A 16,606-nucleotide genomic window follows, 5' to 3' on the forward strand; every position below is an offset into this window, starting at 1 on the left:
CACTAACACCACCACCGGTTCCCCTACACCACCCCCCACTCTGGGACCCTTCAATGTGCTCACGTTAGGACCCGGAGTATAAACCACTAACACCACCACCGGTTCTCCTACACCCCCCACTCTGGGACACTTCAATGTGCTCACGTTAGGACCCGGGGTATAAACCACTAACACCACCACCGGTTCTCCTACATCCCCACTCTAGGACCCTTCAATGTGATCACGTTAGGACCCGGAGTATAAACCACTAACACCACCACCGGTTCTCCTACACCCCCAACTCTGGGACACTTCAATGTGCTCACGTTAGGACCCGGAGTATAAACCACTAACACCACCACCGGTTCTCCTACATCACCACTCTAGGACCCTTCAATGTGCTCACGTTAGGACCCGGAGTATAAACCACTAACACCACCCCGGTTCTCCTACACCCCCCACTCTGAGACCCTTCAATGTGCTCACGTTAGGACCCGGAGTATAAACCACTAACACCACCACCGGTTCTCCTACAAGACATTTATTTGCTAATTTAAGTCTAAGGCGGTGCATTTTGCCGTATTCTGTGATGTTCGACCATTATTGACATTAAAACTACCTGGAATTTGTTATGGTTATTTGAGTCGTTTGAATTGTTAAAGATCATAAGTTGAACACATTATATAAATTATATGTATAATTATAATTTTCTACTCAAAGGGGGTGCCAAAACTATTCGAAACACAAACTGAAATAATTTTATTTCGACTTCCAAGTCAAATCAAGTCAAAGTCAAACAGCTTGCCTCATATTTTACAATTTCTGAGTACTGTTTAAAACATTAAACTGCATCAATTAATAAATGACACATCATAACTAAATATTGTTTTACTAAAAAAAATCAATTAAAACATTCACTTTTCATTCGGGAAATGCATTAGGAATTAATTTCACTTTATTTGATTACGGAAATAACTGATCTGAGACAGATAATCGATGCTGTGGGTGATGATTTTTGTTGAAGTCATTTTTTAAAAAAAAAATATAAAGGATACCATTAAAATGATTAACGATCAATTAATTTAACTCATTCCTATTTTGAATTGTTTTGTTTTTTATAACAGAATATGTATTGAAATATTAATGAGCATTCACAAATCATTAATAATAACATGCCAACGTAGATCACTATAATTATGCCTATTACGCATTCTATTTATACCTTCAGAACCGTTTTAAAAATTCTGTATCTGTATAAATCAACAATTGTGTCCAACTTGTAAATTCAAATGATCATAGTCTTATTATTTGTTTTAAAATATATCTTACGACCGAGAATAAACGAGCGTTGGTTGGTAAGAGCTTTTCATAATGAAATAGAACAAATTTTGACTTTATTTATGAGAGAAAAGGAGCCCCGTAAAACAGTTGGTCAACATGGTATGTTATGAATTATACACAATAAATGAATAACAATCAACACTGCACAATAATAGTGTAAAAGAATATTGTTTTCATCACAGTTTTTTGGATTCAAAAATCTAGATCTATCAAACGATAGAAACTTTCCAGTATCCCATGGCGGTATTTCCATCCAGGTCTGTGACGGCCGCGTGGTCGCCATGGGGATGGAAGCTCATGGCGCTTGGGCTCCGGAGGCCCTCGGAATCCCAGAGCGTTTCCTGGAGCTCTCCTGTGTTGGAGATCATTTGGATATTCCGGGAGTTACGACCGCACACGTATAGCCGGTTGTTTCGGTCCGTCGCCAATCCGGTCGGATATTCGAGGTCGCGGTCTTGGTAACAGAACAGGAAATCACCGTCAATCGTTATTGCGAAGACGCAGTCCGCAGACGCATCGCTTACGTACATTGAGGTATTGAAAAAGTCCGCACAAATATGCAACGGGCATTTGAAGAACGGCTGTCCCATCGAGTCAAATTGAGTTTTAAGTAGTAGGTGTCCGTCCTCGTTAAATACGCGAACTGAGGGAGACTTACTCCACGGGTCACACGTGCAGGCGTAATTGTTATTAAGTTTGCAAATACCAAAACACTCACACTTGGTATTGATTGAACCGGTAATGTGGAGGTTCGGCTCCGCTTCTATGAAAAAGATTTTGTGGGCTTTGGGGGCAGTGACGGCCGCCCGGTCCTCCTGCACGCGTACGGCACCCCAGGGCGGATGCTCCAAGGTCAGACTGTCAGACACTACTCCAAACGTGTTGATAATGTTAACTACACCGTTAGTCCAGTCCGCGAGCATCAGTTTATCGGCGTGCACATACGCACAGCCCGTGAAGCAGCTCTTGGCAACGCGCTGCGTATCTACGTCCTGAACAAATGGAAAAAACTCAATATGTCTTAAGGAGGAGCCCACTTCCTCCCCTGGCGCCTCCCCGTGCACCCTTGGCCGCGGAACTGACAGGAAAGGCGGAAGACCAGGAGGACAGATGATAGGTTCAACCGTGGCGAAATCTTCAAGATCATAAATTTCCTGAAGTTCCGCGGTCGGGTTAAGTATATAGTTATAAGTTCTTGAGGAGTCATATGTTTGTTTTAATATTTCTTGTAGTACAAGCATTTTCCTTGTAGAGTCGCCGATTAATTGCTTATATTTCCCAAACTCGTGGTTTTCATCCGTTGTCTGAAATAAGAAACCGTTAAGTTATTAGAGAGAACAATGTATGAAGATCAATATAGAATACAAGTATCCTTATATCTGACTGGCCAAGTGGAATACCAGTATGATATCTGACTACATCTGACAATGTTACTAGAATACCAGTATGATATCTGACTACATCTGAAAATGATACTAGAATACCAGTATGACATCTGACTACATCTGACAATGTTACTAGAATACCAGTATGATATCTGACTACATCCGACAATGTTACTAGAATATTAGTATGATATCTGACTACATCTGACAATGTTACTAGAATACCAGTATGATATCTGACTACATCTGACAATGTTACTAGAATACCAGTATGATATCTGACTACATCTGACAATGTTACTAGAATACCAGAATGATATCTAAACTCTGACTGAGCTTCTGGAATACCAGTATAATATCTAATCTCTGACTGAGTTACCGGAATGACATATAGTATCTAATATCTGACCTCCAAAAACAATTATTTTACTTAATCATTAAAAAATATATATTATATATATATATATATATATTTAAACAAAAAAAAATAATCATGGTATAGTACGAAATAAACATAACATTGACCGGCACTATTCTATTGATTAAAAAACCCATTCTGGCATTAATAGATTACATACGCTTATTGTATGGTCTTTCGAATAATAAAATATGCTGCTTGGCTGGATTTCCTTGAAAACCGGTATACTGTAACGGACATTATTCCTCTAGTGGGCCATAAGTGGCCACCTATGAATAGTTTACCCAATGAAAATGCCCAGGCTGACGAGTACTTTGGTTAATATTTAATACACATTTAAATATCACCTACATGTACTTATAAATGATCATGGAATGCCAACTATTGATATGTACTTAGTTTATTGGTTAATGGAATGTCGATTCTGAGAAGCGTGAACACTTATGGGCATTCGAAATAATTGTTATATTGTTATTTCAATATCATACACAATCATCTGTATAGAATTAAGAACATATTAGAGTTAGATGTTATATGGGTATATATCTGAAAACTAATGATATAAGACTACTGACAAAAGATCAAACCGCAGTTTTTCAGATTTACGTTCGAAAATCAATGACTTACGACTAAAAGCGTAACTAACGGTTTAAGAAAAATGCACAAACCATCGTTTTTTTATCATAAATATGAAATCCTACGATCTGGTTTTTGTCAGTTGTCTTGTATCATTGGTTTCCATGCATTTTCGCAAAAAATGGCTCGTTCCAAGATAAAAAATGTAAAAAAGGTGTCCAAACGTTCAATCTGTGAGAGTGTAGCTTTAATGTGGATGGTCATATTGCGCTCTGAAAGGGACTTTCTCCGCTTTGACAGTTTTATTTTGTGTATATCGTATTAATATTATATAGAATGAATAACAGGTTGATGTGCAAACACTGCCGACAAAATTATAATTTAAACGATTTGAAGAATGATTACGTCACCCATTGATAGTTAACATAAACAGTGTTGACGCATTTCTATCCATTATGGCCCTGACTGCCTTGTCGTCTTTGTGTTTTACAGAATCAACTTCCGTTCTACCCATTTAACTGTTTTTTCCCCAACATTCAGAAGTGTTTATGTTAAATTATGTCAAGTTCTATATGATGAACCATTAATGAACTTAGCCTTTCTCAAGAGTAAGTGCTCCGAAGCCTATCTCATTAGTCTTTTCTTTGAAAACGCATTCACTAAAATGTTTACGACTACCCCATGGTGTGCACTTGTAGACAATGCGACATGAATCGGCCAAAGTTTTTATACCGATCGAACTTTATATCATGAGTTGATGAAAGTTACACGCCAAACAACGGCTTTATAAATATGGACAACAATGTTTGCATTCGGAGCTGCTCGGCCATTTTTACCGAAATTCACCTCGGGTGTACTTTGACGGTTAACAATGTCAGAAATCGGTACACTTTAACTACGCTGCAAGTTGATCGCGTAGTAATTTCAATTTAACAGGTAAACTTAATGACGTATCTCTTGGGAATCTTTATTATTTTTGCAATATTACAGTTCACTGGCAATCAATTTAAACTTAGATCTACAATTTGAAGCCAAAACACTTCATAATAATATATTTCAGATTTTACGAACTACTTCTACTGATGTACCGGCATACATCAGAGGTTGTTTCCGTAGCAAATGGCCCAGGAGTTCCGAATGCAAAGCAAAGCACGTGTACCTAGCTTTACATTTACCTGCAATGCCTCGAGTGTTTCACGGGCCTCAATCCGGAGCTTGTGAAGGCTGGCTGTCTGGGCCGCTACGTGGCGCATGTTCGCCTCGTGGTAATCTTCCAGACGACACTTGAACAGTGATTTCATCTACAGAGGAAGAGTACGTATTAGATGTAAAAATAGCTTTCAGGGGCGGATCCAGGAATCAACGTTAGAGGGGGCGTAGCTTAGGGGCGCAACCTTTTGACATGCACCCCTCCCTCTGAACCGAAAGTGTATGGCATAAACTGTTTTCATATGGATTGGGGGTTAAGCAATCAAGAAAAATTAACAATTTGTAGTTGGAAATGATGCATTATGGGCGTATTTTATTATTTTTTATCTCCTAAATTGACATAAAAAGTAAACTTTGACGATTTTAGAGGGGGCGCGCGCCGGATGCGCCCCCCTCTAAATCCGCTAGTGGCTTTCTTGTGTAAACATATCGCATAATATTTAAAGATGCACTCTAACTCAAATAAGATTAACCACACGTAATGCAATTCTTTAAATATATATATAAAAGAATGAATACATGTCGAAAACAATGGTTCTTATGAAGGATACCGAGTTTAATTCGAAGAAAGGTACAGAAAACACGGTATTTATACCTTATGAGACAATAGTAAATCACCAATCATTTAAATTTTGTGCATTTTCAGCTATTAAATACACGGTTACAATCGTGTTAGCAGTAATTATTGTTTTCCATAAATGCATTATCTAGTAAGTAGTTTAAGCTTAATTACTCAAAATTTGTGTTTGTTATATACATGTATATTATATGTATTGATTTTGAATAAGAGTGTCACTTTGATCTTAAGTGTAAAATATAAATCTGATGAAAATGATTGATAAGGAATGTACATACCGAGTAAAAAAGGCGCATTTTTATTATTGTTGCTTTTCTTCTTTGTTCTTAACGTATCTTAAATTTAGGTATTCTACAGAATGATAAATAAATCCTAGTTTCATGAAAGAAAATTCGAAATTGTGTCTATTTTTGGCAGTAGCCTTAGGCGGCCCCTACTTTATAAGGTGAAAAATCCTAGAAAGTTTGAAATAAGCAGAATAATTTTGATTGAATTAATGAAGACGCACGGATTTCATCCAAATAGTGTTACAGAATAGGTGAACGCCTCTCTTCGAAAAGAGGTTTTGGGTTCGAGTCTTACCAGGAGCACGCTCTCGTGGTCTTTCAAACAATAACACAAACACCAATATTGATTTCCACCCAGGAAAATCGACATAAATGTTATTTATATCAATGAATAGCCATTCTTATTTACGAGCTATATAGCTAAATAAATTTGTATAAACAAAAATAATATTGCGACGTTGTCTTTCAATTTCTAACCCACTCCGATTTAGTTGAATAACTGACTACTTCATAAAGCATGAAGTTGAAAAAGCCCTCAATGTTATGAATACCCTATTTTATAAATGTAAAGCAAATGACATTTTGTTGTTGATTCGATACTAAATTATGCATGTAAAGTATAGGGTCATACCAAGTATAAAGAATTAAAACGCATTCATTAAAATGTTTGCGAACGCTTGTTTTACGGTAGAATGAGCTAGGAAGATATCCGTTATGTATCAATAGATATCATATGTAAATTATATAAAATACTGAATCTTATTATGTGCCATGTTTATAACAAGACGCTCATTTTTTGTAATAAGGGCTATATAAACTGGCCAGGGTATCTATTGTTAATAAATGGTAAAGGATTATGGGTTTGCATATGTTTCTGATATTGCGATGCTGTTCATTTTAATGCATTTATAAGCGATTTTAAGTGCGGAATAATAGATACTTTCAAACAAGAATGGTTCGGAAGACTTAGTATCAGTTCTATGTTAGATATGTATAGAATTTTTAAAACTTATTTTGATTATAAAAAATAGTTAGATTTTGTACCAAGGAACTTTGTTAAACTTTGAGTTTCTGTTCATACCTTAAGAATTCAAACAGGGCTATATGCATGTAATAATATACCACGTTACGAACGGTATTGTCAATGTTGTAATGAAAGAGACATTAAAGATGAATTCCGTTATATATATGGGTAACGATTTTTCCTTTAACAACGTAAAAATATATGTGTATAAACGATTGTTAACCCATCTGTCTTGAAGTTACATACATTACTGACACCATGTGATAAGAACGAAATCATGAATGATTGTAAATAATGAAATATGCATTTGCTATACGCAATTCAATCAAAAATAACACAACTAAAAGTTGGTATGATACTATCCTTCACTGCCAATGTTAAGAAGTAATCATAATATTAACAAAACTAACTGATATTTAGTTTATTTATTTTTTGTTGCCTGCCTTTAGTACTGTATGTATTAAGACTATGTACATCAGTATAACAGTCTAATTAACTGTATATTCTGTTCTGTTCTTAAAATAACGAACGCGTCATTGCTGATATTTAGTAGCTGCCCCATTGAACAATTCATTGATTGTTTTCCAAATAACTTACGGCGAGTATTTCCGTAATGACATCCTCCACCTGCGCCATGAGTGCCTCTTCTAGGAGCTCCTTCCGTTGCTGCAAGTGCGCGCGCATGTCCTCGCGGTCCTCCAGCACGATCCCCGAGTAGTCGTACAGTCGAACGAGCATATCTCGATACATCGTGTGCATCGTAAACCGAGCCAGCGACGAGTGCTTACAGGGGGCTGGAAAACAACAAGTGGAATGATTAGTTGTTAGTTTAAATATTCATGTTTAGATAACGAAAGTGGTCTTATATTTCAGGAAGCATTGAAATAATACTAGTATTAGTTACAAACTATTATAAGAACGCGGCCATATTTGTATTTTACCACGTATTGAAATATTGTACATTTAATACACTTTGTGTAATATCGGTAATCGGTGATGGATGCGCGCAGTCTACCTAAAACCCCTGTCAGAAATAGCCGCGTTGCCACGGCGCTGGCACGGCGTTGTTAAATTTCCCAGATCGCCGTGAGATCGCAGGGAAAACATAATATTTTCATGAAGTTGGCGATGTCGCGGCGTTCTAACGGCGACCTGGGCGTTTCTTTGGAGCTCCATGCGTTCTACCGCGTTCCTATGGAGTTCTATTTAGCGATTGTCTGCGCTCTCATGGCGCTCTTACAGCGCTTCCACTGTGTGCTTCGAGTTGTAACGCCGCGCGAACTGCATGTGCACTGAACTTTTACGCTGCGCTGACGGAGTAATGTTTGGCACTACCTAAACATACGATATCTCCATCAGTTGTTCATTCTTTTATTTGCTCTCGAACATTTGAGACTATGCCCGTCAAAAGAGGTGAAAAGATGAAGAAGGCAGGGAAAGATAAATGCCCAACGCAGACAGAAGCAAGTCATCCACCATGTTGCACATCAGTAATGGTGAACTGAATGTTTATTTGCATATTTTTTACATTCCTGTATACTCTTTTGTAGGGTGGGTTCATTGGCATACAAACACCGATTGACGCGGTTAAGCGTGTTAGAAGCGCAATGATCGCTGTGGCGGCAGGGTACAATCGTTGTAAAAGCGCAGTAAGAAAAATAAAACTCCTTGTAAGGTCTACTCAGAGAACGCTTCGCGATTACCGTGCAAGCGCCGCCGATAACCATTGCGTTCGCACTGCGACCTCTGTGCGCCCACGGCGATCCTGTGGTGTTGTAGGGGACATAACTGCGCTGCTACGGAGATTCTTCTGCGCCCAAGAACGCCGAGCGAAGGCCTTTGTGCTATAGGACATGCTCAAAGTGCGCGCCGTCGCTCAGCGTTCTATGCGATCCCACCGCGTCCGCTAGCGATGCCTCTGCGTCGCCGCAGCGATGCTTGTGATTTCACTGCCCGCAGATCGGCGTTCTGGATTTTTCTTGGACACCGTTAGAACGCGGCTCTAATGTGACAGGGGTTCGATATATAAATTTGTTATGCGTACTGGAATGGTAATTCGAGAACGAGTAAATATAAGTATAGATAAAAAAAAGTGTGTCTGACGCAACGGAATACGTTGTTATCGGAAGTTTAAATATACGTTAGAGGGCAATTGTTTATGATTATTTGAAATTGTGACAGAACATAGTTCACGTTGCCGAAACGCGTTGTAAACGCGTTGTAAAGTGTAGAATTTGCAAGATAAAAGATATTTTTTTGTTCAAAATAGAATGACACCATGAGAAATATGTGAGCGAGTCCCAGTAAAAAATATATATACAACTGTACATATACATGTATACCGAGTCGTAAAATGACAAGTAACAAGTTATGAATGACTTCGTTTTTATATATAGGCGCTACCGGACACATAAATCATTGTGGGTGTATTTTATTATTTTTTCTCCTATATTGAAATAAACAGTTTACTTGGACGATTTTATATATATATATATATATATATATATATATATATATATATATACATATAGTACCCTAAGCTTCAAAAAAGTATGATAATTGTTTGAGGTATGTCATTGTAAAGTGCCATCCTTCATTCCATTTACACACTATCAAAGTACAAAATTCTGGTTCGTACTTATTACTTGATCAAATAATTTTATGGATTTTAGTTATATATGATCAAAGTATTTTTCAACCAATGAATAAAATGAACGAACATGTATCACATTATGTTTGTGTACATGTGTATGTGGAAATATAATCTGAATCTCTCTTTTTAATAGGGATTTTTTTAATTGGTTTTAATACATCGAATAACGAACTCGAACTTAAAAAAGTTTCCCTATCAACGGCCCAGGAAGACAGATTTTGACTGGGTCCGACGCAAATATCATTAAACATTGAGCAATAGAATATATGAGTCGGGCCGATTTGTTCGTGTTGGTCGTGGGAAGAGCAAATTAAAATAAACATCCCGGACCCTGTCCCGTGTCTCTGCGTGAACAGGGATCCCGTTTGTTTTGGTTGCGGTTTAAAACACTCCAACATTAAATTTTAACTGTAATGCAGGCATTTCAATTGTCTGCAATCTACCATTTAGTTTTCATGAGGTTATCCAATGCCGTCGGTAATTCAGCCGCGGTGTTTCATTTCAAAGTGCAGTACAAATGCAATACCGATCTACCATAAGCTCTTGCAATAAATCTGGAAATGACATGAACTAACATATGAACTGTTGGTTTTGAAATATCAGCTTCATACCTCTTAATGCATTATCTACCTACTTACAAACGCGACATTTTCAAACGTATTACCTCCAGGACTAAATGAAGCCCGGCTGTCCATAGTTGCCGGTTTCACACCAACCGTCCGCAAAGGCGCATTTACCAGTCCAACCTTGCTGTCCCTGGCCCCATTGGGCAGCAAATTTTCGTCCGTGGTAGGCGTAGCCACGTCCAGTTTACACCTCCGGTGACGGCGCATATCCGCCCGCGATTTGCACATCTTCATATGGTCCACACAGAAATATGCCAGGTCCAGCTCGCTATCTGAGTCCTCATGGTCTTCATGGATGCCATGGCGGCTGGCCAAACGCCGACCGTTGGACCAGAAAATGTCGAAGTCCACCGGCTCTGATGGTTCACTAACCAAACTCTCCATCCCCAGGCTTATTCCAGAATCGTTTCTCTCTGGTCTTTTGTATTCTCGTTTCTTGATTTGCTCAGTTCTTGTTTTAGCAGTTTTTATATCCTTATGTGAATGGTTTTCTTTTTTACCATGTAAATTGTGTTCCTCATTTGATCCAATAGATGTGAGACAAATTACGTTTAAGTCCGTATCTGTCTGATCTTTACTATGTCTGTGCGATTTATGTTTTTTCTCAAGCTTTTCCCGATCTTCGCTCTCGATTACTATTACTTCATGCATTCTGGAACCTTTTTCAGTTGCATGGTGTTTGTCCCTGTGTTTGGCTTTCTTTTTGTCATCAGTTTTAGACTTATCAGAAATTTTGTCTTTCGAATCTTTCCCTTTTTCCTTTTTGTTTCCGGATGTAAACAATTCATTAAAACTCTCCTCTGTAAGCGGAACGCTAGCTTGTTTATTTCTCTTTCTTTTACGTTCTTTTTTATTGTCTGTTTTTTCTAAACTTGACTTTTCATGTTTATCTTTCTTTGACTCCTTTTTGTCATTGTCTCTATCCTTACGCTTGTCTTTATCACCTCCCTTCTCTTTAGCTCTGTCTTTATCTTTTGACTTCGTTCTTGATGCGAACATATTTTCTGCCCTATCATCGTTATCTCTGCTGGACGATTTGTCCTTTCCGTGTCCTTCTACTGCTTTTTTATTATCTTTTTCTGTCTTTCTATCTGCTATGTTATCCCGTTTTTCTGGTTTACCCTTTTCATTTTTCTTGTCCTTTCCATCTCTTTCACCGCGCTCTCTCGATGTTTTTTCCACTCTTTTGAATAACAGCGGTTCCGTTCCAACTTTGTTGCCCGTTTTTTTGGTGTCACTAAGCACGTTATCATTCTTATCAAGTACAACAACATCAACAGGTGGCGGGTGATATGTTTTCTCATCACTACTTCTGTCTTTACCAAATACAGATTTCCCCTTCTTCCCAAATTCTCCACCAAATAAACTCGATGCGTAGGAATCAAAATCTTTGTTAGTTGCCATTCTGAAAATGTTAAAAAATAACTATATCAAATCCAACAATATTTGTAATTCTAAAACTGATTCCTCATAAACTTTATGCTGGATTTTTATCTAAACCCCCATTTCCGATGACAACGTCAGATTTAACTGACGGCTGATGACATTCTGGAGCTTGAATAGCGCCGTATACGGGTATGTAATTCTTCAGTCCGTTTGACTTCCCCGATAAATGGTTCCAATAATTGCAATCATTGATCTAGGCAATCCCCGTTCATTGCCCAAGCGCAGCGTAAATTTGCTATAGAAAGAGAGAGAGAGAGAGAGAGAGAGAGAGAGAGAGAGAGAGAGAGAGAGAGAGAGAGAGAGAGAGAGAGAGAGAGAGAGAGAGAGAGAGAGAGAGAGAGAGAGTCTTTCTTTCCTTAGTTAATAAAATAAATGACAGATCATTTCGATCGTTAACTAAATTCCATTGACACTATGGTATATGGAAAAGATACATATTGCTCAGTGGTTACAAACAAAATATTCGTTCTCCTACGCTAAAGTTTAAAGTTGTGATGATTCTTAAATTTCTTAAGCAGCTTCTTTTGTTCTGTAAAAACAAGGCTTGTGTTGTTTGTTTTTTTTAATAAAATTATAGCAATAAACAAGAAGACCTTCGTCCCCCCCCCCCCACTCACACACCTTTAGTTTGAAATTCCACTTGTTCTGTTTTATTGTTGTTTTAAAGATAAGAAAGCATGTAACAAAGTTTACGGTCAAGGTCGTACCCAAAAAGCATTGAAATGAGTTTGCAAGACTGTAAAAAAATTGTTTGAATTTCAAAAAAATCGTGGATTAAAGCAACCGTTGACGTCAAATAGCTGAAGGCGAACGACGAACAAGATTTGGCCATAACAGCTAAAATGTTTCTTATAGTGAAAGGAGAATGAAAATGATCAAATGCAATTCGATTAATAAGTTCTAATGCGATGATTAAAGCCTTTATATTTCAAACCATATGATTGTTCGACACCGTCTTTGAAGTCTTTTCATGCATATCTTGAAATGTAGACCAACTTAACCTAAACAATACCTGATGATGTATATCCCACAGTGGACCCATATATTGCCCAGCGGGTATCAATTGACGACGTATCTAAACAATGTTTGCATTTGGAAATAATGGGAAGTAGGGCTATGATTGTTTTATAAAAATCGATCCCAGGTAGGAAGACACTCCTGCAAACCAGACTATATCACCTATGTGGGAGGTCAAATAGCCTGTACTGAATATCAGGAAGCATACGTCCGCCCGGTTAGCTCAATCGGTAGAGCGTTGGACTCTGAATCGGACAACCCGGGTTCGATTCCCGGGTGGACCAGGTTACTTCTGTTGTGATTGGTTATGAAATCCTTTCTACGACCATTCGCACTGTACCACTGTCCCTGGCACGTACAGAAGTTGACAGTTCCTTGCAGAGGTGAAGGCACCTAGTACTGGTTCTGCCCAGGATAGGTGTGCGGTGGTTGAACTGTCACTCTGGGAACCTTCAATGTGCTCACGCCGGGACCCAGAGTATAAACTACAAACACCAACACCAGGAATCATACTTAGATTTAATGCGCCAACCCTTCATGTCATTGGTTGATCTTCATAATATACCGACTGAAGGTTGAGTAGAAATGATTATCGTCTAGGCATGTGCATATAAAAATTCACGATTTTAAGAACACAGCAAATAACTGGTTTCAATTAATAAACTTTGAAAGCGATGTTCATATATCCCAGAACATTTAGGTTTATGAAACTAGGATATTGCATTTAAAATTCAACGATTTACATAACCTTTTCTTAAGCAATAACAGGCACTTATCGGTTGAAGAATGGGCCCAAAAATATTTGTATAATACTTAGTAAATTGTGGCCACAATTTTTAACTTAGTTACTTGAGGCCACAACTTAGTAAATTGTGGCCATAACTTAGTTACCTGAGGCCACAACTCAGTAAATTGTGGCCACAAGTTAGTAGCTTGAGGCCAAAACTTAATAACTTGTGGCCACAACTTAGTTTAGCCAATCAAAACATGTGTGTCAGCTTTGACTCTTTAAGGCTTTTACCGGTGCTATTGATACCCCAGATATTTCGCCTGCATATACCGGCTTTATTTAGTCCTGATTGAAGCAATGGGAAGAAAAAAGAGGATGGAAAGTCATGGTTTTGGACATAGATGATAAACTCAAACTTAATGCCCAATCTATTCGCCAAGCATCGTTGTGGAATAACTCTGTGACCATGATACCGTCCAGAATGCCCGATCGCGTTGAAAACAAAGTCTCTAACAGAATGAGCGTCACTCTTTGTCTTAACGTCAACGATCTCAGTACTCTGTGCAAATGACTTAAACTAATTTGAATCTCATGACTTTTTCTCAAAACGGTTACAATATGAGAATAAGAAAGGCCTTCCTTAAAGTATTCTGATATAAGACTAACCCTGTCTTCGTTCATAATGTTCCCTTTTACTGGGTACAAATGGCGTTTAAGTACCAGGGGTTCTAACAATAACAATAAAGCGGGAAAATTGAAACGAGTGTGTTGATTGAATAAACTGTGGTCACAAGTAATTAAGTCGTGGCCACAAGTTACTAAGTTGTGACCACGATTTAATCACTAAATTAAGTTTTCGCCTCAAGTTACTAAGTTGTGGCCACAATTTACTAAGTTGTGGGCACGATTTACGAAGTTGTGGGCACCATTTACTAAGTTGTGGCCACGATTTACTAAGTTATGGCCACAATATAAATTAAGTGTTGCGGATGCACTTCAGCGCCACCGTAGCATATCATATTACAATTTCGGATTATTGGCCTAGGAATTGGCTTAGCTTTGAGTTCCTACCATCGCTCATGTTAGACGCACCCAGATCACTTCCATCGCTCATGTTAGACGCACCCAGATCACTTCCATCGCTCATGTTAGACGCACCCAGATCACTTCCATCGCTCATGTTAGACGCACCCAGATCATTTCCATCGCTCATGTTAGACGCACCCAGATCACTTCCATCGCTCATGTTAGACGCACCCAGATCACTTCCATCGCTCATGTTAGACGCACCCAGATCACTTCCATCGCTCATGTTAGACGCACCCAGATCACTTCCATCGCTCATGTTAGACGCACCTGTATCTCCCCCAGCGCTCATTTTCATTCCCATAAGCTCAACGTTTCAGCATGTTTTGTATTTGTTGATGTACTTCTTTGCAAAAACCGTCTGCTACAAAAAAGCCACGTCGAAATCATATTGCATTAGCCAATTGCATTTCAATGCTCAAGCATTTGCAAATTTCTAAAACGAAAAAAAGCGAAAATATTTGATTTAAGGTACTCGACCGACAAATCAGATAGTTATCTCAGAGTATTGCATTAACCAAAATGTTGAATGCTGATGCCTTGTGAACTCCTATATCATTGGAATTGTTTGAAAGGATTCGGTTTGCTGATTCCGAATATGAAAAGTAGTTGACTTCAACTACAGTGCCATACATTTTAGGTACACTATTCTGTCGTTCTGTACCTCACCTGCTTACCAACGAATCGTTTCTTCCCGAACCAGGTTGTGGTGATGTATGATATGGTTATTAGTAATGCGTTTTGATACGGAAGGTAGTATTTGATTCAAGTGGATTTTTGCAGATAGGCGCAAGCCGAGTTAGTTTAAATCAAAACCTGCAAAAAAAATCAACGAAAGTCGAATACGAATGACAAACGCAATACTGATAACCCTTTTACTATAAACTTATTAAATCACTTAAAACGTTAAAATACACATGTATTTATAAAACAAATCATTTAAAAGACGCACTTTTTTTGTTTATGGCGTCATTTTGACATCGCGCAAAGATACGTTCATGATGTGACGTCATCACAGTGGAATACGGACCACCGTATTATGCAATATGCATTGCGAATGGATATATGATAAGATGGGTATATAATAAAATATGAAACCAATGTTTTGAAAAAGAACTCTTCCCTTATATATATTTGCAAGTTAAAATTATTTGAATTATATTTTTGACACATGTTTATTAACATTTTTTATATTGTGATCTTGCAGTATTTAGCGTTCGCTCTTCATTTCGATGGCCAAGAAATGTTTTCAAATGATATTAATTTAAAATGTGCTTACCTATGCAGAAAAAAGTTTAACTATTGTGGGTCTAAAACCTTCAACGAAATACCAACAGACAATGACGTTCTAATGTATGGCTCAAATCAATGTTATGAACGTCAACGCATAGTGTCTAAATATTTGTGTTTGTTCAATCTCAGATTATATCCGGTGGGTGTATTTATGGCTTTTTGATGTCAAGTCCTGGTTAAAAAATAGAGTTCTTGTAATGACGAGGGGTTGACGCACCATGGTAATGACGCACCATGGTTAATGCTATTTAGTATAATATCGCCGGTAATTCGAAAATAGATACTTTCAAATTCGCTATTAGCTTTGACGAGCATAATGTAATAAAGTACGTTCATAGTACGTAAGTTTACTTGGTTGGTAATATGCAAATTAGCAAAGTCCGGGTTCTGTGTGAATTGAGAATTTACTGTATATAAAGACCAGCGGACCCCTGTAGGGTCGAGCATGCTTTTCTCTGAAGGGATCTGTTGGTGTTTGTTGACGTCGCATCTTACAATATATATATTGCATTCAAGTGCATTACTTTCATATTGTTCCTCAGTAAATGATATAAAAAAGTAAGCTTAAACAATTTTAGAGGGGGGGGGGGGGGGCGCGGGATGCGACCTCCTCTAAATCCGCTAGTGGTATATCATTTCATTGCAGCTTTTATATGTGAGGGTGGTTTCGTGTGTGCGAGCGATACGTGCGTGTGTGTGTCCGGCCAAACTGGTCCGGAGCATAACAGTAATATTCTTTGATTTATTGATTTTAAACTTCATATACAGATGCCTGTAGATCTTGTTGAGGAGATGTGCAGTGTACATGGACCTTTACTCTGGCAGCGGTATTTTTTAGTTATTGCCCTTTGTAAATGTTCATACTTTTTTTTATTCGCAGCATAAATTGAAAAGTCTTTGAGATATTGACTTCAAACTTTATATACAGAAATATCTCATTGAGGAAAAGTACAGAACAC

The 16,606-nt window shown here is 38.1% G+C and overlaps 1 protein-coding gene across 1 annotated transcript; it reads right to left on the minus strand.

Moving 5' to 3' along the window:
- Positions 1 to 1,226: 1,226 nt before the first annotated feature.
- Positions 1,227 to 11,479, minus strand: LOC128210781 (uncharacterized). The gene is made up of 4 exons (XM_052915131.1): positions 10,114 to 11,479; positions 7,394 to 7,590; positions 4,875 to 5,000; positions 1,227 to 2,624 (listed from the first exon to the last, which is right to left on the minus strand). The coding sequence occupies exons 1-4, from the start codon at positions 11,477 to 11,479 to the stop codon at positions 1,530 to 1,532; spliced, it is 2,784 nt and encodes a 927-aa protein (XP_052771091.1). The 3' UTR covers positions 1,227 to 1,529.
- Positions 11,480 to 16,606: the final 5,127 nt, after the last annotated feature.

Source organism: Mya arenaria, chromosome 12 (genome assembly GCF_026914265.1).
Source record: "Mya arenaria isolate MELC-2E11 chromosome 12, ASM2691426v1".
Taxonomy (NCBI): domain Eukaryota; kingdom Metazoa; phylum Mollusca; class Bivalvia; order Myida; family Myidae; genus Mya; species Mya arenaria.